Genomic DNA, 26,513 nt, shown 5'->3' with positions numbered 1-26,513 from the left:
CTCTACTCCACTGCCGCTGATACTGGCTCTCCATTCAGATTTGTCCAATCTCAGTAACTCATTTAAAAACTTCAAAAGTTGGGTTGTGCGCGCGTGCGTTTAAATGTCTCTTCTAGAAAGTGTAAAAACGAAACAGCCCACACAGAAAGTTTAAGATATCAGTATTAATATTTCGCTTGGCAAATGGAGCGGGGAGAAACGGGAGCACGAAGCCAAACCAAAACGCAACATAAGCCTCCAGGTAGAGGTGTTTCGCATTTAGAGGAGGAAGTCGTGTTGAGCGTAAAGCCGAGGGAGAGGGAGGAGTTGATTGACGGTCTCTATAGAAACACCGGATCCTCCGCCCCCCCATAGGACCCGGCCAATCAGCGAGCCCGCCCGAATCCAGCAGGCTGCTTGTGCTATTAAGAATATGTAGCAGGAGAGAGAAGCACTGGAGGAGTCACGTTGGGGAGGAAAGGAAGGAACGAAAGAAAGAAAAGGAGGGAGGGGGAGAGGAGAGCGGCTGGGGGGAGAAGAAACCGCGATCCGTTTACACGAGCTTTGCTAGAACAAGGTGTCTTAATGGTTACTACGTGGCGGAGGGGAAACCTGATCAGCTAAACGCCAGCCGGGTGGCGGTCCGGGAAGAGGAGGAGGAGGAGGAGGAGGAGCGGCGGCAGCAGCAGCAGCAGCAGCAGGAGGGGTGTGTGAGCACTTTCCGGGGAGGGGGGTGTAAAGGAAGAAAAAGTGGGGAGAAAGCCGGGGGAGAAGCCCCTCCACCTAACTCCAAACCCAAACCAGAGGGGGGAAGATGTCTTCTGCCTCTCCCACCACCACGATTCCCGGCGTGGTGGCGACGATCAAGCAAGAAAACGTACTGGAAATGTTCTGCGGTGGGGCGTCGGAGAAGGTAACCTCGGGCGGCTCGACTCCCACGTCTGCACCGCCTTCTGGTCTGGCGGCGGCGGCAGCTCCTTTTGCTAGGAAGGAAGAAGCCGGGGAAGAGGAGGACGAGGAGGAGGAAGCCGCTGCCGGGATTGCGGGTCAGGTTCTACTCCACACGGAACTTTTGGTGCGGAATCACGGCGCTGTTGCCGCCGCGTCTCCCTTGTCCTCGGCTTCGCCTCGGTCCTCCTCCTCTTCCTCGTCCTCCACTTCGCCCCAGGCTCTGCTCGCTTTCTCCCCGGACCACGTCGCTTGCGTCTGCGAGGCTTTGCAGCAAGGCGGGAACCTAGACCGCCTGGCCCGGTTCTTGTGGTCTCTGCCCCAGAGCGACCTGCTACGTGGCAACGAGAGCCTGCTTAAAGCCCGGGCGTTGGTGGCTTTCCACCAGGGGCTGTACGCGGAGCTCTACGGGATTTTAGAGAGCCACAGCTTCGACGCCGCCAACCACCCTCTCCTGCAGGAGCTCTGGTACAAGGCGCGCTACACCGAGGCGGAGAGGGCCCGCGGCCGGCCCCTGGGCGCCGTCGACAAGTACCGCCTGCGCAGGAAGTTCCCGCTGCCCCGCACCATCTGGGACGGCGAGGAGACGGTCTACTGCTTTAAGGAGAAATCGCGCAATGCTCTCAAGGAGCTCTACAAGCAGAATCGCTACCCTTCCCCAGCCGAGAAGCGCAACTTGGCCAAGATCACTGGCCTCTCGCTCACGCAAGTCAGCAACTGGTTCAAAAACCGGCGGCAACGGGATCGCAACCCCGCGGAACCGCAGTCGAAAAGGTGAGAGCCGCGCGTTACGTTAGCGGGAACGGCTCTCCCGGGCCTTTTAACTTCCACGAGAGCAGAGCGGGGGCATGGCGGGAAGCAGAGCAGCTTCTGATTCTGCAGAGTCCCCTCCTGGATTCCGTCGCGAAAGGAAACTCACTGCACATGTTCAGAGTCACTGCAGATGTCTTTTATTTGTTTAAACAAATTCTGTAGCCCTCTCCCCCACGACAGTGACTCTAGGCAGCCAGCTGAAGGTTAAAAACAGAACAGAGCAGAGTGTTAAAATAACAATAGAGAAGCATATGCGCGAGGTCTAAAATCATTCCACTGCGAGATTAGGCAAACCAACCATCAGGGTCCACTTAACCCCCTGGGCCAAAAGCCCGGGGGAACAACTAGGCTTTACTGCCTTATGAAAGGCCAGCAGGATCTGAAATGAGCACCAGGGTTAGCAGATAGTCATAGGGAGACCGGGCATGACTCCCATCCTCTATTCTGCTGAGTTTAAGTAAATGCCACTCTTCCCCTTCTGTTCCTTCTGATACCTTCTCTGCCACTTGTCTTCTGGCTTTCCTCAGCAGGATAATCCTCCTTTGCTTGTGCCATCTCTTCCCCTGCTGGCTTTCTGCCTTATTTCTGTTGGCAGGTTCCCTTGGCCTGCTTCTCCTCCCATCTCCTTTGGTTCTGCCCTTTACCTGATTACATCCGAGTCTGGATTTCAAAATGCTTCCCATATATTCTTGGTAAACCTCACAACACCCCTGCAGTGCAGGATATCATTATGATCCTTCCTCTATCCTTGGCTGTGATTTCTTGAGGAGTGTAAATAGTGCACTGCTCAAGGCTACCTATGGAATTTGGGGCCCTGGCAAGACTTAAATAACATGGCTCTGAGAAGGCCCCTGGCTTTCAGTTTTTGCTGCTGCTTTCCCAAACTTTGGCCTTGGGCCTCAGTTCCTGGGCCTCTCTGCTGCCCATCCTTCTGCCCTGCTGCTTTGCAACCTCCTGCTCTGGCTTTGTTTCGTTCCCACCACAGCAATTTGCCTCCGTCTAACACCTTGCTGCTTTCTTGCTCTTCCTGTTCCCCTCCCCTCTTGTCTGCCTTTCTCCCTGCTTCCCCCTCCCTTGCCCTCTGTCCTTGCCTGGCTTTCATTCCTAACAAATATGGCGTTTACCTTCAGCAGCCCCTTTCTTCCTGGTCTTCCACCCCCAGCAATCTTGCTTTCCTTCTCCACGTTCCTGCTCCTTACTTTCTGGGTTCAAGGAAAGGATTGCTGACTGTGAACTAAAAGGGTGTTTGATCCTTCAGACATAATTTTCTCCCCATCTTCTCTCACAGTCTGTCTCCAGAGTCCCCACCCCCATTCTTCAGCTCTGGTTTCTCCCTGTAATCTTAAAAAAACCTATGCCTGGGGGCATGGCTTCCCCAGACTTTCCCAAGTCTTCCTCTCCTTAATCCTCAGGAGTTCTTTGTAGCTCAGATCCTCTTGAGGCGTTTATGCTCATGATTTGCCCTCTTTCTGCAAAATGTAAAAACTTTGTACCCCCTGCTGCTTTGTCCCAAACTCCGTTCCATGGCCTTAGTGCCTTCTGTATGTCCAGCCTGGCATTTCAAGTCTGCCCTTGACAGAGGAAGGCCTTTTCTCTAGGTCCTCAGCCTGTCTTCTGCCTCACCCTGCTTAAGAGAGGAGAAAAATTATGTTTCTTCCTTGGAGGCTGCCTGCAGCATCCCTTGTATACTTCCTTTAATAGAAATGTCCTATTCCTTGATGCGTTCCTCTGTGTTTAGAGGTTGTGAGGAAATTGTTTCCCCACTCATTTTGTTTGACAGCGTTAATTATTTCCCCAGGTTTTATGTCACTGAGAGAGAAAAAAAGTGAAACATGAAGCTCATTGCTTGGCTAGTGAGCTCTCTCCCTCCCCCCTTTTGGTTGGTGCCTTCTTTGCTCCTCTTGTTGTGAAACTTGATTCTGTGCTGATTTGGATCAGGTTTATGTCCTCAGAAGATGGGAACGAGGTCTTCCCCGGTTTATGATTCTAAGCAGCCTCCCAGATGTCTTTTTAGCTGGCCTCTCCCCTGGAGCCAGAGTCCTCTGTGGCTGGGTTTTCACATCATGCTGAGCCATAATGAGATTTGATAATTTATGGCGTTGTGGTGTTGTGTGAATCCCACAATCATGAATGTGCAAACCAGGGCTTGGCACAATTTGTTAATTCAGTCTTCCTTTGGGGAATTTTACTAGTCATTGTTAGATGAATCTCCCTTTATTCCTTATCTTTCCAACAAAAATACACAGGAATAATCCCTGATGCTGCAGAAGTCCAAAAATCCTTCTGTAGCTCCAGGGAACTGCTTAGGGCCCTCCAATGCTGACCTTCTAAAAGAAGGAAGGAAAAGTTGGCTGACAAGAGGTCACCCCAGATAGTCATCTGTCTTGTAATAGCCAGGTGAGGTGACATGCCTCCACACAAGGTGCCTCCCTTCCTTCTTCCTTTTTAGAAGGACTGTTGAAGACAGGGAAAGTTGCTTTTTTTTTAAGCCTCAAAGATCTATTTTCAATCGTGCTGATCCAGCCCCTTTCCGTCCTTGGAGCAAAGACATCAAATGCACAAATGGCAAGTCAGAGGTGGGGCGGGGGAGGGACAGTCAGCAACCTCCAGCCAGGTGGAGGGTACAGAAGACGGAAGGCATGTGTGGTTGTTTGGACTTGCTACAGCTCCTAAAGAATAAAGGGGTTTGGGGAGGGAGTGTGTTGTGTTATGAGCTAATTACCTTCTGGGCCTTGTGGGGCTTTTGAAAACAGTCTTCCACTGGTGGGTAAAATGTTTATTAAGATCCTGGATATTTTCCATTCTAAAAGCATCATTTTTATTCTTTCCAAGCTTTCGGAAACAAGCATACACCAGAGCCAAACTTTATAATGGAACTGTTAACTATAGGCTATGCTGTATTTTCTCTCTTTTTAAAAAAAAACCATGTTTTTTTAAATTTAGTCGGAGGCCACCAGGTTGGATTTGACTCTTGGTAATTGTATAGACAAATGCTCTCCATCCTGACCTATCTTTTGTAATAATTCCTTGCTTTCCCAAGGACATTCCAGGAATCCCTTTGATCCTATCCATCCACTTTATCAGCTGTCTTCTCTTTCTGTTTCCATCAGTGTTGCCAAGCATAATTTTTTGTACTGAAGAAAGTTAATTTAAAAATTTAAACAATAATGAGTGGCAGTGCTATTTGTGGAGGTGGGGGTCATTTGCCCACAGTTTCAACTTACTTTAGACCACAGTGGATGGTCTACAGCATCTGTAAGTCCAATCAGTTGACTGGTTCACTGATAGCACACTGACTGTAATAATCACTAACCAATAATTGTTGGCTTATGTATAAAGCCAAAGACACAAATCTTTTTTACTTAAAAGCATCGTCTCCTCCCTGGCTATAGCTCTGAAGTTTAAAAAGTGTAAGCAATTACTATCCCTAAAACATATAACCTTGGTTCACACACTGAACGAAGGAATAATGTGATTTGTTTGCTTTTATATGAACCTTATCAGTTGTGATACTATCAGTTAACATGATGGGTGTACCAGGCTACTAATCCTTTGCATTCATAAAATAGCTGTTTCTTCTAGCTCATACCATTATTATGTAGTTCATACTGTGGTTTGCTTAATCATGATTTTTTGAGTACCATTGGCTGGGTTCACACATTCTGAATCATAACCAATAACTTGCAGTCCTCAAAGGCTAAACCTCAACAAATTAAAACTGATATTTGCACATTGTGCAGACGAACTTATACATTTGTAACTAACTTTGTTAATTGTGTTGTGTGGATATATTCAGTAAGCTTTGTGGCTGGTTGGGAAATTCAACCTAGATTTCCCTGGTTCTATTTGGAGAAGTATGTACAATACAAGTGGCTAAAATGTGGTTGGTTAGTTTGTGGCCTTATACGTGTTGGAAATTAACCAGTATGGTTAGTTTATAGTTCTGAGGGTTCTGCAAACTCAGACAGTTGGATTAATTTAACATACTATAGCTCACCTAACCATAGATTAATATGTTGTATGAACATAGCTACTGTAATCTTAATAATTAACTGGCTCTTTTTGCCTTCCTTATAGAAATATGAACTGTTGCCCCTGTTCCTGTCTAAGAATAGACTGCTTTCAGCTGTTAGCAACATTCATGATATTATGAACTCTCTTGGAATACAATCAACTTCTCTCTTTCAAGAGGAGATACCTACTTATTTTGCAGTGCATTAATTATTGCTTACCTTGAGTTAATTTTCTTACATGTCTGATCTCCCAGTCCTTTTAAAAAAATCTTCCTTATTCTTCTTCCTTAAGTCCTTTCCAGAAAAAAATGGGGTTTCTTGTGCAGATGAGTAGATGTCTGTAAAATACCCTTAGTTATATCTAAAAGAATTGCATATATGAGAGTAATCAAACAAACAACTAATTCCTCTTGTTTATTTGCAAGGATACATTTCCATCCCCCTTCTATCTGCTTTGGCTACAATAACCTTTTTCTTCCACTCCCCTGCTGTGCCGTTTCTTCTTCCCTTGAGAAATACCCAAGATTGAAGGCAGCTAACACATTTTGGTCTTGCTCTCATAATGGCAGTAAATTCATCAGTTCAAGATGCCATTAGTAGACTGTTGTGTCTGAGACCAGCCACTGCCATCTGGGGCAACTTGATGATCTGGATATTGCTTTACTGCACATTACTTGATATCTCTTATGCTTATTACATTTTCAAGACCTTCTTAGCTGTTGCTTTCCTTCGGTTGCACCTACTCAAAAAAAAAAACAAAAACCCTGTGGCTTAATAGTAGAAGAGAACAGAAGGTTCCAGATTCAGCCTCGGCATTTCCTGATAGGGCTGGGAAAGAGATTTTTTTCTTCCTCCCCTTGATACTAGAACATGGGAAAGTCTAGTAAAGCTGGCTGATGCAAAACTGAGAAAAACAGAAACTGCCTATTTCACACAAGTCATGGTGAATTTATGGAATTTGCCATTGAGAGATGTAGTGATCTGGGTTTTTTTATTATTTATTAAACCAATTTATAGCAATTTAAGTAATTTATAGCAATGTAAGACAATAGATAATTTAAAAATATCTTCTTGTAGTTCTCATAAGAATAGGGATCAAGTCACTGATCTAGTTGAAGAACTGTTAGCCTCAATATCTGTGTTAAATCTCCATTTATAGAAATAGTCTATGACAGACACTTGGTGACTTTTCTGCAGGCTTTTTAAAAGCAGCTGGATGATGAGACGGAAGGCTGAGTGAAATGGACTGCGTTGTCCTGTACACGCATAATATCTGAAAAAGACATCACACGTTAGGGGCACAGGCTGTGTGTGCTGAACACTTCTTTCCATACTGAACGGAAGATCTGACAGATTTCACAATATTTGAAATATTTGACTAGCATTGGAACAAATCCATTTAAAACTCCTTTAGAATTTTTTTTCATATAGGCAGGACATTCTCTATCAAGGATAGAGAAAACAGGATTGATACATGTGAGGTTGGGCCAAAAATAAATGCATTATGTTGTAATCGCTACCCATCTAGTTATTTCTTTTTCATACCATAATGGATTTTACTTGATATTCTTGCACTTGGCTTACTCTGACGTTGGCAGAATTAGCCCCTTATTTTGCATTTGTCACAGAAGCACAATAGAATGTATCCTCCTAAAAGGAGGATGCCCATTGCATCCCTGTATGTGTAACAGGAGCATGTCATACTATCATGGAATATTTTTAGTGTTGTTAACTTTTGCCTTACTTAATGTTAAGCTGAAACTCTATTGGGGATGATAATACTAATGTACTTCATTCAGAAAAAAATATCTCTGTAGGAATTCCAGGCAATACTGATCTCTAAACTAGTGTGTGGTAGTAAAAATTGTCAGTCCACAAGGACTTGCCACTAAGATTTCATTGCTCTTGCTTTGTAGAGTCATACAGAGCAGGATGATGGAGTAATTTTCCTAAGGCAATGACTATCAATGTAATATATGTGAAAAATATTAAAAACTGCCTTAAACTGTATTATATGTCAGCTGGGTTCACACATTGTGATAAGTCTTGATTTGTTTTGACCATGGTTTGTTGAACAAGCCATAGTAGTTAGATTCATGCAATACACTACGGTTAAGAAATAAACCCTGGCTTATACATCACAGTGGCTGGGTTAACTATATGCTATATAGTTGCTATATATGCTATACCTTAACATGGCTTGTTAGACTTTGGCTTCTATGATTCCTGCCACAGTAGAATAAATTGTAGCTTATTCAGTAAATTATGGCTAAACAAAGTGTGGCTTACTGTGATGTGTGAATCCAGATCTTCAGGGTCTTGGGAAGAAGTCTTTCTTGCTAGCTGCATATTACTATCAATCAGATTTCTGTCTTGATTTTTCTTCATTAAAAACAGTCCCAAAGCATGTACAGTTAATTAAAGGGCAAGTAAACCATGTTAAAAATAAATCAATAATACACTAAAACATGTTAAATTTTGAACTCTAAAACATGGGAGAATAATGCCAGACCTGAGCAGAAAGACCCTTGAGTCCACATGGCTTCATTGAGCTTTGCAAGTGGATTATCTTTAATGGATTGCCAGTACAGATCAGCTGCCCTTTGCAAATATAACTGGATATATTGGCTTATTCAGAAGTGAATGCTGTTCCAGTCTGACAACTGAGTTCTCAATTCAGTCTCCAGCATTTCCAATTTAAAAGGATATAAACAATAGGAAGGATTTTGGAGGACTTCTGGCAGTCATTAATTAATACAGTACTAGCTTAGATTTACAAATAGTCTAAATGGCTGTCTATGTACTTGTGATCCAAATAACCAGCAGTTTATTTTAAGTATATGCATAATAAGGCTTGCAAAGATCCAACAACACTTTTGAATTTTGGAACAGCAGATAGCTCCTTGTCATATTACAAGCTTTGAAAATGAATTACTGTATATTGCAACTCTGTTGGACTCCTAATCTGAGAAATCTTGATCAGCAGGCAGAATTAATCATACAGTTCTCTGAACTATAGGTAGAAGTGTTTTTAGAGATACATGTTAATTTAAAAGCTATAGAATAGCAAGAAACACTATTTTCATCATGGAATAGCAAGAAATGTATCCAAGCATTCTAGAATATAAGAGGAACCTTGAATCTTGCTGAACTAAAGAAGTAAAATTGTCTAGTTTTATTTTTCTTTATGTCCAGAATTACTTTTTTTTAATTGTTTTTGCCCCGTGGGGAAACATGCACCCAGGAACAAACAGAGCAGGGAATGAAACTAAACTGTGTTTATTTATTCATTTGTATTGTAATATTGTTTATCCTGAAAAGGAGTAGAATGATGGGTATATATGTAGTAAGGTGGCCAATTTTCTCAGCTTTCTGCCAGAGTTGAGGTTTACATAGTGATCTGGGCTGTGAATTATTTATCTATAGTTTATTCAACAAATCACTATCAGGTGGGTTTTTGCAACTCATTAAGCCATAAACCATGGCTTTTTACAAATCATAGTTGCTAGGTTCACATAACACACTAAGTCAAAGCTAAATAAACCATAGTATGATTTATCACATTTTGTGAGTGAGGGTACAGATTAAGTTCACATACTATGCTTGGCCATAATGTGACTAGTTTAGTCTTGGCTTAGCTACATGTTGTATGAATCCATCCTTCATAAACTATGGTTAATAACCCAACCACATAAAGATAAGAGCAAAATGTATTTTGTCAAGTTTTTTAGCAAGGGAAAATGTCAACTTACTCCTTCATGAGAACTGTTTAACATAAAAGCTGCACACTGCAGTAATCAAAAACCTTTCAACACTGTTGAAGGAGTAATGTGAATGCTTTGTCTTTGATGAAGATACTGTAGAAACACATTAGGAATGTTAATCTTTGCAGTTCTTTCTTTCCTAAGTACGTACAAGCAAGCTGTCCATGTCTAATGTCTGAAGCTGATTATGAAGAACGTCTTTTTTTTTTTAAATGCACCTATTATCTAAATAGTTTGGATATAATCCAGTCAAAGTTAAGTGCTTTCAGGTTTTTATGGACCTCAGTGAAAGAGTTATGTATGTCCTTAAATCATTCCTTAAATCAGTGGAACTTGCAAAGTACTAAAATTTGGCTGAATAATCAAACAATGTAAAAATGTGATTTAATAGCATTATAAGAATAGAAATCTTCACATGCATTTTAATGTAAACTTTTAAAATTAGAAGTATAAATGGCATTTTAAAATATCAAGCATGCTTACATTCTGAAATAGTGACTTCTCTTTGAAACTACGGCATTATTTTATTTGCAAACATTCCTTGAGAATTCTCTTTTTTTAACTTCTGGTTCAGATAATTATTTGTTCAGTAGGGGTGGTAAAAAAAAGTCAAGGGCAGCCATAACCACACAGTTGAAGCTCTATTCCTTATTTGCGTCATGTGCGTGACGCGTATAAAAAGGTGCTGGGGCTCAGTCCCAGCCACCATCTTGACTTCTTTGATACACAGACCCCACAGATAATTCTATAGTTTGCCGTTGTCAGATATGGAAGTTTATATTAGATCATATTTCTCCAATCTGCTCCCTCTAGTATGTTGGAATTATGATTCATAAGATTCCCCATATCCATGATGAATGGGAATTCTGGGAGTTATAGACCCAACACATATGGAGGGCATTAGTTTGAGGAAGTACCAGCAATGGGGCTTGCATATTGCATTAAGCTGTAATATGATTTATTTGCTTTTATTTCTCTATTTTATGAACCCAGCTGTTGTGGCTTGTGAATCATGTCTTGTAGCTAAATGTGTTGTGCAGAGTTACACAGCTGTGGCTTATTTTATAAACCAGGAATTAGTTGGTTTAGTTTGTGAACCAGGTCAGTCTGATCAAGGGAGACTCTTCTTATGGTCTGAATGTTCAGCGTCATCAAGGACAGCTGAAAAACCTGTCCCATTAAAATTCAACTGTTAACCTCTGTTGGCATTGCCTTCTGGGCCTATTACTCTGTAGTGCCAAAAAGAGTATCAAGAACTTGCATCTGTTAGTCTGCTCAGGGGCTGCCCATTTGTGCCCCCTCTGGAAGGTAGCTTACCAGCAAGCAGGTAGAAAGACTGGCCATATATAATATATTTCATTAGGTTTGCATTAAATATATTGGATTGTCCTGGAAATAGGACCTAGAGGGCATGTTTCAGTTTCTGAAATTAATATAACTTGAATATAATACCTGGCGAAGTGCTTGCACAGGTTCTGCAGTATTTTAACTGAAATATTTTACACCAAAGTGTGTGGGAGGAGTTTCCTTGTTGCCTGAATGTGTCCAGAGTAGAGTTTTACCCAACTGAAAGGAATCTTACTCGACCAGTTATATGGATTTTAGCCAGTTCATGGATTGATTAATTGTATTTCCGTATGAATAAAAATGATGAAACTTTGTTTCATTGTCTTTTAAATCCACCTAAATTGGTGACTATGATAGTGTTGGAAGGGGCTATTTATACCATAAAATTCAACCACCTGCTTGGTGGAAGAATCCAAGCATCTTTGACAAATGTCTGTCTAGCTTCTGCCCTTGAAAGGCAGGCCACCATTCCTTTGGTAGGAAATTGGTTCCGCTCCTTCCTTCCTTCCTTCCTTCCTTCCTTCCTTCCTTCCTTCCTTCCTTCCTTCCTTTGGAATTTTTTTTTCTGACATTCAATCAGAATTTCTCTTTCTATAATTTAAGACTATTTTTAACCTTGAACTCTGGAATAATAGAGAATAGGTCTTCCTGTTCTATGTGTGCTCTCATGCCCCCCTCAATCTTAGCAAAACATTCCTAGATTTTCCATTCTCTGTCTTCATAAGCCTTAGTTTCTAATTCTCTGATCATCCTGGTTGCCCTTCTCTGAATTGTTCTGTGTTGATGTCCAGAACTGGACATAGTACTCAAGGTACAAACTTTATTGGATAATATCAGGGCCCTGAATTATCAGAGTTCTCTAAAAACCACCTAGGAATTTTTTGTTCTTTTACAACAACTATCCTTGCATGCTTTTCTAATCTTAAGTATTGTATACTACTGAATAAATTCCTCTTAAAGCATAGTTATTTTCTGCTATAGCAGAATATTTTGTTGTATAGCAGTGACTAGATGTCTATATGACATTCCATGAATGACCACACTATAGGTTTATAGAAAGCAAAGCAGGTGTGGTAAGTCTATGAGTTTACATGAAGAAAAAGTAGCAATGTTTCCGTGGCTGTGGCTTATGCTTTAAAAAAATGGGGGGGGGGGATGTTGAGAAGAAGGAAGCCGGTGACATTACCAGAGAGGGTATGCTATAAGGCTAACATGAAATTTACTTTTTTCATAGCAACCCTATACTGGGTCAATATACTCATTGGACTTTTCATCCCAACACCAAGAAATGTTTCCTAGTCAGTCCCTCACTCATACATTAGTGAATTAGAAAACAGGGTTATTGGCTCCTACAGCAATAATTTTATGTGATGATCATTGGAGTGAATGAGAGTGGCATTTTGATATCCACTCCCCCAGTGAACAACATTTTGTTATTTTGTTCATCTAGATTGGAGTTTCTTCTGAAGCTCTTTATAATCTTTTACTCTCTTTCTGCTTTTCAAAACAAAAAAACTGCTATCCATACCACATTTTGCTTCCCTGAGACATATAATTTAGAACAAGAGTCCCCAACATTTGTGGTCTGGTGGGGACATTTGGAATTATGAGGAATGTTGAGGACAATAGTTTTAAAGAATCCTGGGTCAGATTTGGTATATTCACCTAAACATACTAAAAAGAGAAAGAGCAAGTCACTCTGCAAACAGTGATGTGAACCTCCGTAAAATGTACTGTACAGGATTACACCATAAGGCTGTAATTCTGGGTGCAAGAATGTGGAAGTAAAGCTTATTTATTGATTTCCGTGTAGACAGGCATGTGTCACCAAGTGGCAGTATCTGACTGACTTTGTCTGGGTTTGGAAGGTAAGTAGGCTCAGACCTGGTTAATACAATCAGGGAATAACAGCATTGTAGGCTAGACTGGGAAGTGACAAAACATCCTGGAAGAAAGCAATGTGAAACCACTTCCATTGTTGCTAAGAAAACATATCTGGATATTTGCATTTGACCACCAAGAGTCAAACAACTTGGAGTCTTTTTGTTTGCCTTAGAAGTATGTAGGATGGCAGTATTGTGGTTGGGAATTTTTTATTTAGTTAGTTTTCTTCTCATACAGCAATTCCTTGCCTCTCTGTTTCTCATGTTGCAGACTATATTTGAAGCTCAAGAACATTTTGAAAGCAGATTTTTGTAATAAGATTTGTTTGTTTTAAATTCAGTTATCTGGTCATGAATCTTAACTATCTGTGGAATTTCTCCCATTTGAATATTCACCTTCCAAATGAAATCAGCTTATACATAGAAAACTAGAATCCTCATAAAGATTAGTCTAGTGCTCTTTTCCTTGATCTGTTAGTTTTTTGTGTGGAGGACGATTGTTTCTCCCCTCTTTGAGAAAGGAATTCTGTGACCTTTTAGGATCCCATGAAAGACCCCACATCAATTCACTGTTGCTTTTCTCTTGATCTGTAGTGAGTCGGATGGTAACCCCAGCACGGAAGATGAATCCAGCAAGGGGCAAGAGGACTTATCTCCACGTTCCCTTGCAAGCACCTCTGATGGCGGCACCAGCTTAAGCCTTCCTAGCCCAATGGAGCAAGTATACATGCAGCAACTTGGAAACTCCAAAATATCTTTAAGCTCTTCAGGAGTTTTGCTGAATGGAAACCTAATGCCTGCCAATCCATCTCCAGTTTTTCTCAATGGTACTTCCTTCATCCAGGGCCCCAATGGTCTCCTCCTCAATGGTCTTAGTGTGGGAACTTCACAGGCAGTGTCATCCAGTCCACTCAAAACATCACCCAATGCTTTGAGCAATGGAGCCTCCATGGTTGACATGTTAGTCCCGTCTTCAGAAGATGTGAAAGACTTCAAAATCCTCCAGACTTCTATGGCCAACTCCATTGCCCCATCAACACCAACAACAACTTACAGCCCCAATTCTGGGCCTTCCTCTTTCCCAGGCTTGACACCAAGCATGGAAGTAAAGAGGGAAGAAAATGAAGAAGCAATAGCATCACAAGACAGTGGCTCAGTAGTCACTTTTACCACTCCAATCCAAATCAACCAGTATGGCGTTGTCCAGATCCCTAATTCAGCAAACAGTGGCCAGTTACTTAATGGAGGCATCAGTTTTTCCCCAGTGCAGCTGCCCCCAGTATCAGCAACAACTTCCCGAGGTAAAAACCCTTCACTGTATTAAATTATTGTCTTTTTGCTATGAAATTAAAAATGTTGGGGACATGTAATGGCTTAGATCCTAAGGTGGTCCTTTTATGTACAGAAGGAGCCTTTCCATGAACAGAAGACACTTTGACCTGGTGGGGGCTGGTTTCCATGAACAGAAGGCACCCAAATCCAGCAAAACAGATTTTCAGATGGATGCTGATGGAGAGTCAGTGAAAATTACAACTCTTTCTCCTATCAGCAGGCTTCAGCATCTTAGGATCTATCCTATTTCTTTTTCATTCGACTGTTTGGCTGCAGGACTAGATTGGCCTTTAAGCAGAGGGAACCATATAACCTAACTTTCAGCCCTATCTTAGCCCACTGTTCTTGAGCGTGGTGGAAGATAGTGTCCAAGACAGTAAATCTTTGGTTTAACAGACTTCATTTTTACAATGGACATAGTTTCTGTTTGGATGCCTTATCAAAATAACAAAGCCCATAGTATCCAAAGTAGCCTGAATGATTCCTTCCAGTGTTTGTCATTTGCATTAATTTATATCACTTCCGTCATTTATTACACAGGACTTTAATTGATGCAAATGATATAAAGTCAGATTTCGTGTAACTCCCTTCCTCCTACAAATAGTCCATTAAATTGAGGTTTTACTGTATATTATTTTTGGATGTTGCTTCCACCCGTTTTTCTGTTCATGTATTTAGTGTGCACTAACATGCTTTTTAATATTTTTTTTATAATTGGAAAACTGCAGCACAACAATTGAAATGTGTAAGTACTGATAGATTCAATTTACTGCATATATTCACATTTGGGAAATGTGAATTTGATAGGGATGCATTAAAATGTAAAGCAAATGAATTTTCTGTGCAGTTATCACACACATTATAATCCCTGCAGCCATGCATGGTGGAGCAGTATAATAATCCTTCCATTGCATGCCAGTGTTGGATCTCAAAAAAGCTAGGTAGGATCAGAGCTCATAAGTACTTGGATAGGAGATGATCAGAAAACCCCCAGATGGAGATTAGATTGGGAAATTTTAAAAAATCCTAGAAGGAAGTAATCACCAACCACTTTTGTACTATCGCCAAGAAAATACACAGACGTATCCTGTAACTGTCAGGAGTAGTAGTAGATTTTACTTTAATCAGTTCCTGGCAGATGAGATTTTAGCCAGGGTTGTCTATATGGCATACCAGTTTGCTGTTACAATGCAATCCTATTTAGCAATGTTTCTTACTGTGATGCTTGGTTTTAAATAAATATAAAATTACAGGCTAGTCATTATACTGAGATCCCTAGTTGATGTTGGCTCTATTTTGCTGAGCTTCACCTATGTATCATTCATATATAATGTCTTATTTGAGAGCCAGTTTGGTATAGTGGTTATGGGTTTTGTTTTTGGTGCCTTTGAGCCAATGTTGACTCCTGGCGACCGCCTGGACAAGTCCCTGCAATTGCCACGGCCTCCTTCCTAGGGCTGAGAGAGGGGGACTGGCTCAAGGTCACCCAACTGGTTTTGTGCCTAAGGGGGGACTAGAACTCATGGTCTCCCGGTTTCTAGCCTGGTGCCTTACCCACTACACCAAACTGGCTCTCAGTGGTTATGGTATGAGGCTAGAAACCAGGAGAGCATGAGTTCTAGTCCTGCCTTAAGCATGAAGCCAGCTGGGTGATCTTGGGCCAGTCACACATTCTTGGCCCTCAGAAGCAGGCAATGGCAAACCATTTCCGAAATCTTGCCAAGAAAACTGCAGGGACTAGTCCAGGCAATCATCAGGATTCATTGCTGACTCAAAGGCACACACACACAGAGAAAGGTCATACTTATCTGTGAAGATGACTCAAGCTCCAACATTCCCCATGAACAGCTGCAGCACAGTCACACACAGGCAGCGAACATTTGCATTTATTTACCACTTTACATAACCCTGTGTTTACTAATCATGGAGAAAAGTAAAATTATGTGCTACTAATGTCTAGTACCACCTCCTGTAAATCTCACCAACCTTTCTGTTTTCTGAACTTCTTTGAGATTTGCATGTGTATGTTCATATTTATCTTCTCCCTTCGTATGTCGTGGCTGACTCTTCTTGAGTTCTGTACCAGGTATCAAATATTGGCAATGTTTACTGTCCTATTCCGTGTTAGTGGAGTAAGCCACACACCTGTCATAATATCTATGTTCTTTATACATCATGAGAGCAGTGTTTAAGATGAAGATCCATGACTGTATCCCCTGCGTCAGCTGCAGTTTTGAATGGGTTGCTCTCATACTCCTGACCGAGGTCAAAACAAGAACTGGATGGAAAGGACATTTTTCCATATGTTGCCAGACCTTGAAAACACTACTAAATAATTCCCACTTCACTGTTGTAACTTGTAAAAATCTTGAAGGTATTCAGAAAAATTCAGTTCAACTCATAATCTGTGTGTTTATCCTAATTTGAACTTTGCGGCCTTCCAGAGGTGCTGAATTACAACACCCACCAACTCTCATAATTGGCATGCTGGGAGTTATAATTCAACATCCATAAGCCTGCCATGCCTGATCTAATGGCTTTACACAAATAGACAAAAGCCTGCAAGAAAAGAATGGTTGAGTTTTTTGTATTTTGAACATTAGATTCACAACCAGATAGATGGATTATTATTATTGCTATTGTTATTATTTATTTATCATGTATATGTCAACTGAAGGCAGTGAACATACCTAATACGCCTTCCTCCTCCTATTTTCCCCACAACAACCCTGTGAGGTGAGTTGGGCTGAGAGAGAGTGACTGGCTTGAAGTCACCCAGCCGGCTTTCATGCCTAAGGCGGGACTAGAACTCACAGTCTCCTGGTTTTTAGACCAGCAGCTTAACCACTACATTGAACTGGATTATAGAGGAAAGCCAAAGGTCAGATTCTGGAAATGCTGGTAGTTCAGCAGTAGGGCACATGCTTTGTATGCAAAAGGTCCGGTGTTTAATCTCTGGCCTCTTCAGCTAGAAGAGTCAAGAGCAAATCATGGGAAAGAGTTTTTTGCTGCTACTCAGGGTAGATTATATTATCTAGATCAACAAATAGTGTGACCTGTCATCGTTCCTGTCATTTCATGCTGGAAATTTATAAAAGATCATTGATTACTGCATCCTTGCCTCTATTGCAGTGATGGAGAACTTGTTACCTGCTGTAGACATGTTGAGCTCCACCAATCCCAGTCTATCCCAGGTAGAGAAGTGAAAGTCAGCAAGGGAAAGTAGGGAGGGCAACTTCTCCATCATTCCCATTTGTTTTGCTTTGTTTGCCCCAGAATTTGGAAAATGAATCAACTTCTTTCTTCCAATTCTTCTACTTCTTTTTCCAGTTTTGTTGGTGGTTTTTTTAGGCCTGCATATATCTATCCCTTGATATCAGAGCTACTACAATTAAGTAACTTTTTTTAGGGGGGTTATATTGTCCTTCCCCACCACTATTTTATAATTCAATGTAAATGAATACATAATTGAATATTACAAGAAGCCAACAATTCCATGTAGCTAGTCTTCATTGTTCTCCACCTCCATGGGAGAATAAATTATCAGCTTCATCATTTGAGTAAGATCCTGGACTTTTTATTATTCCTTTATTAGAATAGAATTTGCATTCTGGTGTCTTGTCAAGACTAATTTGACTGCAGCTTGTGTAATCCCAATGATGTGTGTATGCGTGTGTATAAATACTGAATACTTTTCATAATTTAAAAGACACACAAAAGGGTCAGATAGGGAATTTCTCAAATTGAATTAATTATTACAATTTCACCATTCATTGCTTTTGGCCAAAACCACCATAAATGGAGAACAATGCCTTTCATATGGTGAGAAAGCCATCTATTGATCTTTACATTTTATATAGTTTCAAGGGTAATGCATGCTTGTTTATTAAATGTATATGCCAGCAAATCCATATGGACTCATGGTAGTAGCATACAATAAAAATGAAACATCAGTAGCAACAATGTGCATAAAATATGGTCGTCATTCATATTAAAATAGCCCATGAATGGGTCATGCATCAAAACAAAAAGCACACTGGCTTAGACCAGGGTTCCTCAACCTCAGCAACTTTGAGATGGGTGGACTTCAACTCCCAGAATTCCCCAGCCAGCATGGCTGGCTGGGAAATTCTGGGAGTTGAAATCCACCCATCTCAAAGTTGCTGAGGTTGAGGAACCCTGGCTTAGAGCGTTATAGGAATAGCAAAAATCTTTTCCCCCTTTTAAGTATAGATTGTTGGATGGAAGTCTTGTTTTAAAACCATGGGGGCGATGGAAATTCAACTCTTAATTTAATTTTACACTGTGCCTTTAAACCTATGCCTTGTCTCTGTTTGTTTGTTCCTCTCCCACCACAGGTAGTGTTTCAGTAAACCAAGGCACATCAAGCAATGGCACATTTACTACTGACTCTACAACAGCACAACAAGGGAAAGTGTTTTTCGGCTCCCTTGCTCCCAGCACTGTGGTGTACACGGTCCCAAACACCAGCCAGGCAGCTGAGCCGGTGAAACAGGAAGGACTGGAAACGAGCTTGGTGTTTTCTCAAGTCATGCCCCTTGGTCAAAATGCCCAACTTCATGCTAGTCTACCTTCAGACAACTTATCCGGTGGGGTCCTCCAGCCAGGAGGAACCTCCTCCTTAGTTAACGTGACTGTATCGCATAACTTTTCCCTTGGACCACCTTCTCTTTTAAATGCAGAAGAACTCAACTCAGCTATTTCTGAGAGCTCACCAATGCAAGCCCCCACAACAAGTGGGGCGACTGTTGTTTCCATTAGTAATGCAAACTATGCAACGCTTCAGAACTGCTCCCTCATCAGCAGCCACGACCTGGTGTCTATTTCTCCAGCGCAGCCGGCACTAGCAGGGATCAATCCGGCAGCAAGCAATGACATTGGATCCCACCCCTCTTTGCAAGGGCATCTCCATTTCACTCGAGAACAGCGGCTGATCCTGCAGTCCATTCCCAGTCTAAAGGAAAACTTTTTATCTGATTCAGAAAGCAGATCAGGAAGCAGTTCCGTGATGTTGGATTCCAAAACCAAGTATGTTACTAGCAATATGGTTGATGCAATCTGTGAAGAACTGGGGACAGACAAAAAGCAGCTGGCTAAACTCCAGACAGTACAGATGGAAGAAGATATGCAAGACTTGTAAAAAAAAAAAAAAAGATTAATAATAATGATGCTTTTATTTACATTTCAGTAGAAAGGTCTCTTCCTTTGAAGGCTAGAAGCACAGCAGTGGATTTTTTTTCGCATACACATATAGAATAATAAAAAATGCACAGTTGAAGAATCCAGTTTACTAAGTGGAGGTCTTCACTAAGAATACAAAGTTGCCGTGCAATGTTTGCATGAATGCTAACTTTTGTTAAGCCTGATCAAAAGGAATTATACATGGCTGGGAGGGAAATGCCAGTCAAATATGAGATGGTTTGGCTTACCCAAATAGCTACGCTGGACAGGGAAAACATCAAGGTAATTTCAAAATGTTTATCCTTCAGCTATTGGTTAGGAACAAAATTACCTTTCTAAAACGACTGGAACTAAAAGAGAAAAGAGATCTTGCCTTTTGGTCTGGATTCAACTTTACTTGTAGATGGTGGGCATTGAGAAAGTGGTGTTTCAGTTTTCACCTTTAAGGAGTACTTTAGGTAATACCTCACAAGCTACTGTTACCTTCTTTTGCAAGCACAATTGCAAATAACTATCTTCAGTGGTTTTGTGTGTGTGTATGTGTGTTAAGTTTTGTTTTTCCAGCAAGATATCAACATTCTGCACTCTCAATTTTTATAGCTTTTGAAATGGTGCACGTTTTCTTTGTCTTGTTTGAATCAGTGTGGGAGGGGAGAAAACATTTTGCCACTTGAAGTTACGCAACCCAGAATCCTTGGCTCTGCCACCTATGTAAATATTGTTTTAATTGCTCTAATGAGAACTCCTGTTTTTATTGGTAGGATGATTCTATTTATAGTTATTGGTGTCCACTTTACCATTTTGAGATATGTTGAACAATCCAGTTTTTCAGACAGTTTAATTTATTTTTTTCTTTTTATATTTTTGAACAGGAAACTATTTCTGGCTATTTTTAAAGATTTGTTTCCCCTGCTAAAGCTTCATCAACTGATATTTTTTTGTAACAATTTGGACTAGTCTTAGGGTTGACTATGAACAAATGCAGTTATAGACTTTGGGACAAACCCTCGTGGAAGCGTTACTTCTGTTTTAGTTTTATAGAATTTTATAAGGTTTGAGGGTTGTTGTTGGTTTATATTTTTTTTAAAGATCCTACGTGCCTTTCTTCCTAGTGGCCTTAAATCCTTGTTCTGACCAGCACAGCTGTTAAGCAGTGGAAGAGTCTGCCTAGAACAGTGGTAAATTCCTCCTTGCTGGAGGTTTTCAAACAGGCTAGATGGTTACTGCCAGGGATAGTGTAATCCAGTGTTGTCCAAACTTGGCCACTGGCTGGGGAATTCTGGGAGTTGAAGTCCACTCATCTTAAAGTGGCCAAGTTTGGACAACACTGATTTAATCAAATCCTGCACTGGACAGGGTTTGGAGTAGATGACCCAGAAGGTCCCTTCCAACTCATACACTCTATGATTCCATCAACATATGAAAAGAGAAGTCTGTCTGGCAGCAATCAAAATGTGGCCCTAATTCCTTTACATATGCAAGAGATCCTCTTGAAAACTGGACTGCCATGATAAATAAGGGATGAGATTTCCATATTACTGCAAAAGGTGGATGTGAAATAAATCCAGGCTACTTTTGACAGATATGCTCATAAACATGCAAAGTATTTTCCCTCTTCCTTCCATAACCCACCCCCGCCCTGTTGAATTGCAATGCTTTGGCAAAGAAAGTTTATGCTGTCATTCATTTAGCCTTTCTGGATGAAGGAATGTGCCTACAGGTTTGAGAAAAGAGGGCTGCAATACAGTATACCAAACTCAAAACAATCATTTATATAATATATATTGCTTCATTATTTTGATGGTAGCAGGAATCTTTGAGAATCTCTTCTTTTGGGGAAAAATCCATTTGGTGAATAAGGTTAAAAGAACCACAGACGTATGAAATATCAGAGCAAACGCTAAATGAATCTGTATTGCTGGTAGCTAAATTGCAGGTAAACAATACTGGTGGTAGTAGAAAAATTGGATTTGGCTAAAAATCAGTGATACAGCTATACGTAGGAATCTTCTGCTGAGTGCCTTTTCCAATTGTGATCAGGCACACAAGCATTCTCCCACCCTTATTTCTAACTGGTTGTCTCTTGTTTTTGCAATATACCAAAGATGAGGAAGAATGATCCAGAGCCAGGTTTTCTCAAAACCCTCTGCAGAAATAGAACATGTCAGCAGTGGCTGTCTTTGCTGCAATTGTTATTAAATGATTACAATGAGAACAGGAGCGCACATTTGGAACATTATGTATAAATGACTGTATACTTAGGAAAAATCAGTACTTTCCAAATCCATCATATAGCAAGAACCTGAAGGGTAACACTGTTACTATTTGTTTGAATGTTAATTTAACACTTTTGAGTGTGATGATCCATTTTCCCCCTTGTTTTATTTAATGAGGTGACAAAGATTGCCTTACCAGCTTTTATTAGTCTGCCTGGATTACCAGTTAGTGCAAGTCCCATCAATTGAATAATCTTATCTTTCAACAAAGGCTGATAGAACACGCATATAGTGGGAGGAACCCTTTGGTGTATGAATGAGAACCATAATGTAGCTTTCTTCTTGCACTGTTCAATACAGATGTCATACTTGGAGGGGAAATCTCATGTTTATTGCTTTCCCTGCACATAGAAAAATTAGCACTTTCAACAAGTTTCACTGCTAGTTTTTCATTTGGCAGAGAAATTGCTTCCCTACCAATAACAAGTTTTCAAACACAAAATGTTGTAATCGAAGAGAAGCTGTATCACAGAATTCTGCTGCATACATAATCTGAGCCTCCTACCCTATTTAAGCAGCTGAAATGTAGAGGTCCACCTTAAATTATTAAAATGGTAAGTTAAGGTGGTTGCATCCAAGACTGTCCTGACTGGAGAAAGGCATATCTGGCTACTTTCATCTGAGAGAACAGCTGCAAAAGGGGGGGTGCAGCAGGAATAATTGTTCCGATCAGTGGTATTCCCACTACCAGAGATAGGCTGGGCCAAGTGGTTTAGTTGATCATCTGTTCTGAGAGGAATAAATTGCTCTGTTAAAATCTGTTTAAAAGATTTATAGCCTTTCATATTTTAAAAATATCTCTCAGAAGCAAGTAATTCAGAAAACTAATTTGTCCTTCTCTGTGTGGTCTAAATTAATATGATGATATAATTTCAGTAAGCTTGTAGGAACAATGCCAAAGTTGTTGTCCAGTTTGGTTGTTTAAGTTTATTTTACAGATTAGCATTGTTTCTCTAGTAATACAGAAAACTGCTTGGTAAAATTGTGGAACTCATATGCTTGTAATTCAGAAAGATTATCTTTTCCACTTTAGGATCCCAGGCCATTAACTCTTCAAGGCAGCCTTTACGTTAAGCCCTTACTGTTCAGAAATCAGTACAGCTTCCCAAGATTTACCTCTCTATTTAAGGAAAATCAAGCTTATGAATGGCTGATTCCCACAACCATTTTTTGGAGTTGAAAAATATATTAGCAGGTAGCAGGCCACTTCACTGTGCAATGGGGGAAATTGCTATGAGATGGATTTTCCATCTCGAAAATCTGCATATGCTGTCTGATTGCCATGAATGCATCCTAGAAGCTATGATTTTAAAAAGAACGGTTTTGGAATTCCCTACTTGAAATAAATGTCTTGAAGAAACAGAGGATCAGTCCACTGAGGCTCTCTCCAAATAGGGCATTCCCACATCATCTGTTCACTTATGTGATTGCCTGCTGCTGTCAATGCTGTTGGGCCGAAGAACCCCTTAATTTCTGGCTCAGTGGTGCACTGCAGGAATTCTTGCCTTGGCCCAGCTCCTTGGTTCTCCCTTTTCCACCTGAGGCTAAAGAGACATCAGGCCACAGCACTGTTTCCCTGTCTTTGTAACATGAGGGGGGAACAACTCTGCATTCTTCATGGTAGTTGGTCATTTAAAAAAAAAAAAAAACTATTGTAAACACATACTGTGAATTTAAGAAGCAAGTTGGAGAGAGTGTTGGTTGAATGTGAGTTTTTGCATTCCCCAATTGCTTAGCCAAAGGGGGCACAAGAGCTGTTCAACTGAGAAAAATCACAAGGCCCTAGGAATCGGTTTGTGATGGTTTGGAGGGTGACTATGATGGCTGTGGAGAAAGGCTCTGTGGTAAATGACAAACGTCTTGGTTTCAGGTATGCATACTACTCCGTTCTGGGCTAAACAGTAAATCATTTTGACTGCTTTTTATATTTATGCCTGGATTTCTGTTTGCAAAAAGTATCTATCCAAAAGAGAAAATGCGTCTAAACAATTAGAAAACCCATCATTCTTTTTACACATTGATGGGTGCACAATCTTATGTGTACTGTATGAGAAACTGGAAGGAGTTGGGTAAAATGACAAAAGTTGAGTTTCAAACCATATTTTGTTCCAGATTTGCTCCAGTACAACCTGAGTGACAGGAATTATTGCTGAGTTAATAATAACAGTTTCATCTGGACTCAGTTCATTAAAACCTAGACTTCCAGAATCACAGAACATTTGAATTATTTTATTAGTGGATTTTAATATATCTTAATTCCCATTCAAGCTACAATCCCACAAGGTGCCATGGGACATCAAAAATTACTTGGAAGAAGTAATATCTCGCATGAGCACAGCACCTCTCTGCTATTCATTAAAGCAGTTGTATCTTTTTTTCCCCCAGCCTTCCAGGTAAAGCTGGAAAAAAAAGTTGACAAGGTTGAGAAACACTGCTTTAAGGGTCAACAGATATCGGGACCCCTAAAATAGTCACAACATTTTTTCAGGCTCGTACTGAAGCCTAAAACAGATGAGTTGCTTTATTGTATAATTTATTTTCTCTGTTGTACTTTGCCCAAATGAAAAAGACAAATTGAATAATAAGTTTGGAATTCTGCAAAAAGATTTCATAGAGTTGGAAGGGGCCATTTGGGTCATCAATTCCAATCCTATGTTCAGAACAGAGAGCCAAATGAATATATCCCTGACAAATGTCTATGCCTCTGCTTTAACTAATCCTTCCTTAATGGCAATCCATGTCAAACTGCTTTACCTTTTTCCTACTATGAAAACAGAATCCAGCTTAAACATGTCCAGTTAATTGCTAGTTCCCTGATCTTCCTTAGTGCCTTTCTCTATATCTGCTCCAGTTTATTTGAATCCTTCATAAAGTATAGTGCCCAGAACCGGACACATTATTTAAGATGCAGCTTGACCAATGTAAAATAAAGAAAAACAAGTCCTGATTAGGGGAAACTTTCTTTTGATTCAGCCTACAATGGCCTTTTGCCTTCTTTGCAGCAATGTCAGACTACTGTCTCATATTCAGTTTATCAGCTGTAATTCCAAGATTTTTCTCACCAATACTATTGCCAATCCTGCACATTTGATTTCTGTTTTTTGAAGTGATGAACTTTGTCTTTGTTTCTGTTAAATTTCATTCTTTTGTTTTCAGCCCATTTCTCTAACTTGTCAAGATTATTTTGAAATTTAGTTTTGTTTTGGAGGGTATTAGCTTATTCCTACACCCCACTGTTGTGTCATCTACAAATTTGATAAGCACCACCATCTCATCATCCAAGTCATTCATAAAAGTGTTGAACAGTTGAGGGCCCAAGTCTGAAGCCTGTGGAATCCCTCAGCTCCCTCCAGTTTAATGTGGTTTGCTAATGAAGAATGCAAGTTATCCTTTGATCATTATGTATATCTCATGGTAAGCAGCCTTCGGCAAATGGCTATTGTCCAACTTACTAGAAGTAAGCAAGAATCTGTCTGGAGGAGGAATAAAGCAGTCTTTCTTTGCTGTTATCACGGGAATGCATGTTACTAGAGGTAGTGAAGGTTTTGAACTATGCCTAAGCTGCTTCTGCAGTTCATCACTCAGCAGTCATATCTTAAAAGATAGATTGACATGTTTTGTAAATTTCTTGTAATATTTTAATAACTTAATTTTATACTTCTCAACTTAATCAAGAAAGAAAAGCATGTGAATATTTCAGTCTTTGGCATTCAGCTTGGACAGTGACCATTTGTTGCCCACAAACTGTATGCCTGGAACAAAAACTTATTTTGGTAAATCAATATGGCTCTGATTGTGCCTTATGACAAAAGACGAACATTACATGGAATGTAGATGTTAGGAGGCAAAAGTGTTGCTGCACTGTTAAGGAAAGATGCATTGCATTTCTTGAGAGATTGCTGTGCTTTGCTCCCAAACCAAAGAGAATGGAAAATATGTATGTATGTTGTACTGTATAGAACAGGGTTTCTTAGCCTTAGCAACTTTAAGATGTGGCTGGCTGGGGAATTCTGGGAGTTGGACCACATATCTTAAAGTTGTCATGGTTCAGAAACACTGGTATAGAGGTTTGTGCCTGGAAAATTAAGTGTTTTTTGTTTGTTTGTATTCTAAAATGTGAACTTATTTTTCTAAACAATATATACTGAATAAACTTTATATTTATAAATAGCTTGTGTTGTTACTTTTCATGGTAAAGCAGGACGTCCACTTAAAGTAGCTCTTTGCAGGATCAACTCTTATAAATCTTAATTTATACAACAGTTTCTTCCAAGAAAAATGATCAGGAGAAATTGTTCACCAAAAAATGTTTTTGTTTGTCCCCTGTTCTGGATAAGAACAATAATATAATGTGCTGGGTGGTTAATAGTATAATGTGCTGGGCAAAAGTTATTAGATCATTTATTACAGCATTTTTAACTTTTTATAGAAACATTTCTCACACCAGTTGTCTGCTACAAAATTCTGATATGTTGCCCTGAGTTCTGATCTATACATGTCTGAACAGGCAACTTCAAAAAAGAAAAAAGAAATCAAAGATCTTGCAAGTTCGAAAACAACCCATTTTCTCTGAGAAAGATACCAAACTACTAATGTTGTAGTACAGAGCAATCTGACAGGAAAGGTTTTCACTACGATTATATTTAAATTAAGGAATCACAATTTATGTTTAAGAAATCCTGGAGCAGCCTGGAGCACAGATTGAAAGCTGTCACCTTTCATTCAAGTTAATGAGTAACAAGTAAAATCTCATATAAATCTCCCACAACAACCATTTCTTTCTCAAAATGTGAATGTTAATTTTTAAATTTTTTCACAGAATGGATGAGTTGCACAGAAGCTCATAGATGATCTAGTCGAACCCCTTAATTTGCTGGGATCTACTAAATCATTCCTGACAAATGGCTATCCAACCTTTGTTCCAAAGCCTTCAGATAGGGTGGATCTATCACTGTT

General features: G+C 40.3%; 1 protein-coding gene across 1 annotated transcript; it reads left to right on the top strand.

Annotated features, from left to right (window-relative positions):
* The first annotated feature begins 721 nt into the window (after positions 1-721).
* On the top strand, positions 722-25,680 carry LOC103051355 (homeobox protein SIX4). The gene is made up of 3 exons (XM_007433057.3): positions 722-1,701; positions 13,342-14,048; positions 18,438-25,680. The coding sequence occupies exons 1-3, from the start codon at positions 794-796 to the stop codon at positions 19,238-19,240; spliced, it is 2,418 nt and encodes an 805-aa protein (XP_007433119.3). The 5' UTR covers positions 722-793; the 3' UTR covers positions 19,241-25,680.
* Positions 25,681-26,513: the final 833 nt, after the last annotated feature.

Source organism: Python bivittatus, unplaced genomic scaffold, assembly GCF_059951505.1.
Source record: "Python bivittatus isolate LINGU-HERP-01145 unplaced genomic scaffold, Pbiv_v1 ctg000580_np1212, whole genome shotgun sequence".
NCBI classification, from domain to species: domain Eukaryota; kingdom Metazoa; phylum Chordata; class Lepidosauria; order Squamata; family Pythonidae; genus Python; species Python bivittatus.
Note: the sequence above shows the minus strand (reverse complement) of the source record. Positions and strands in the feature narration are given on the sequence as shown.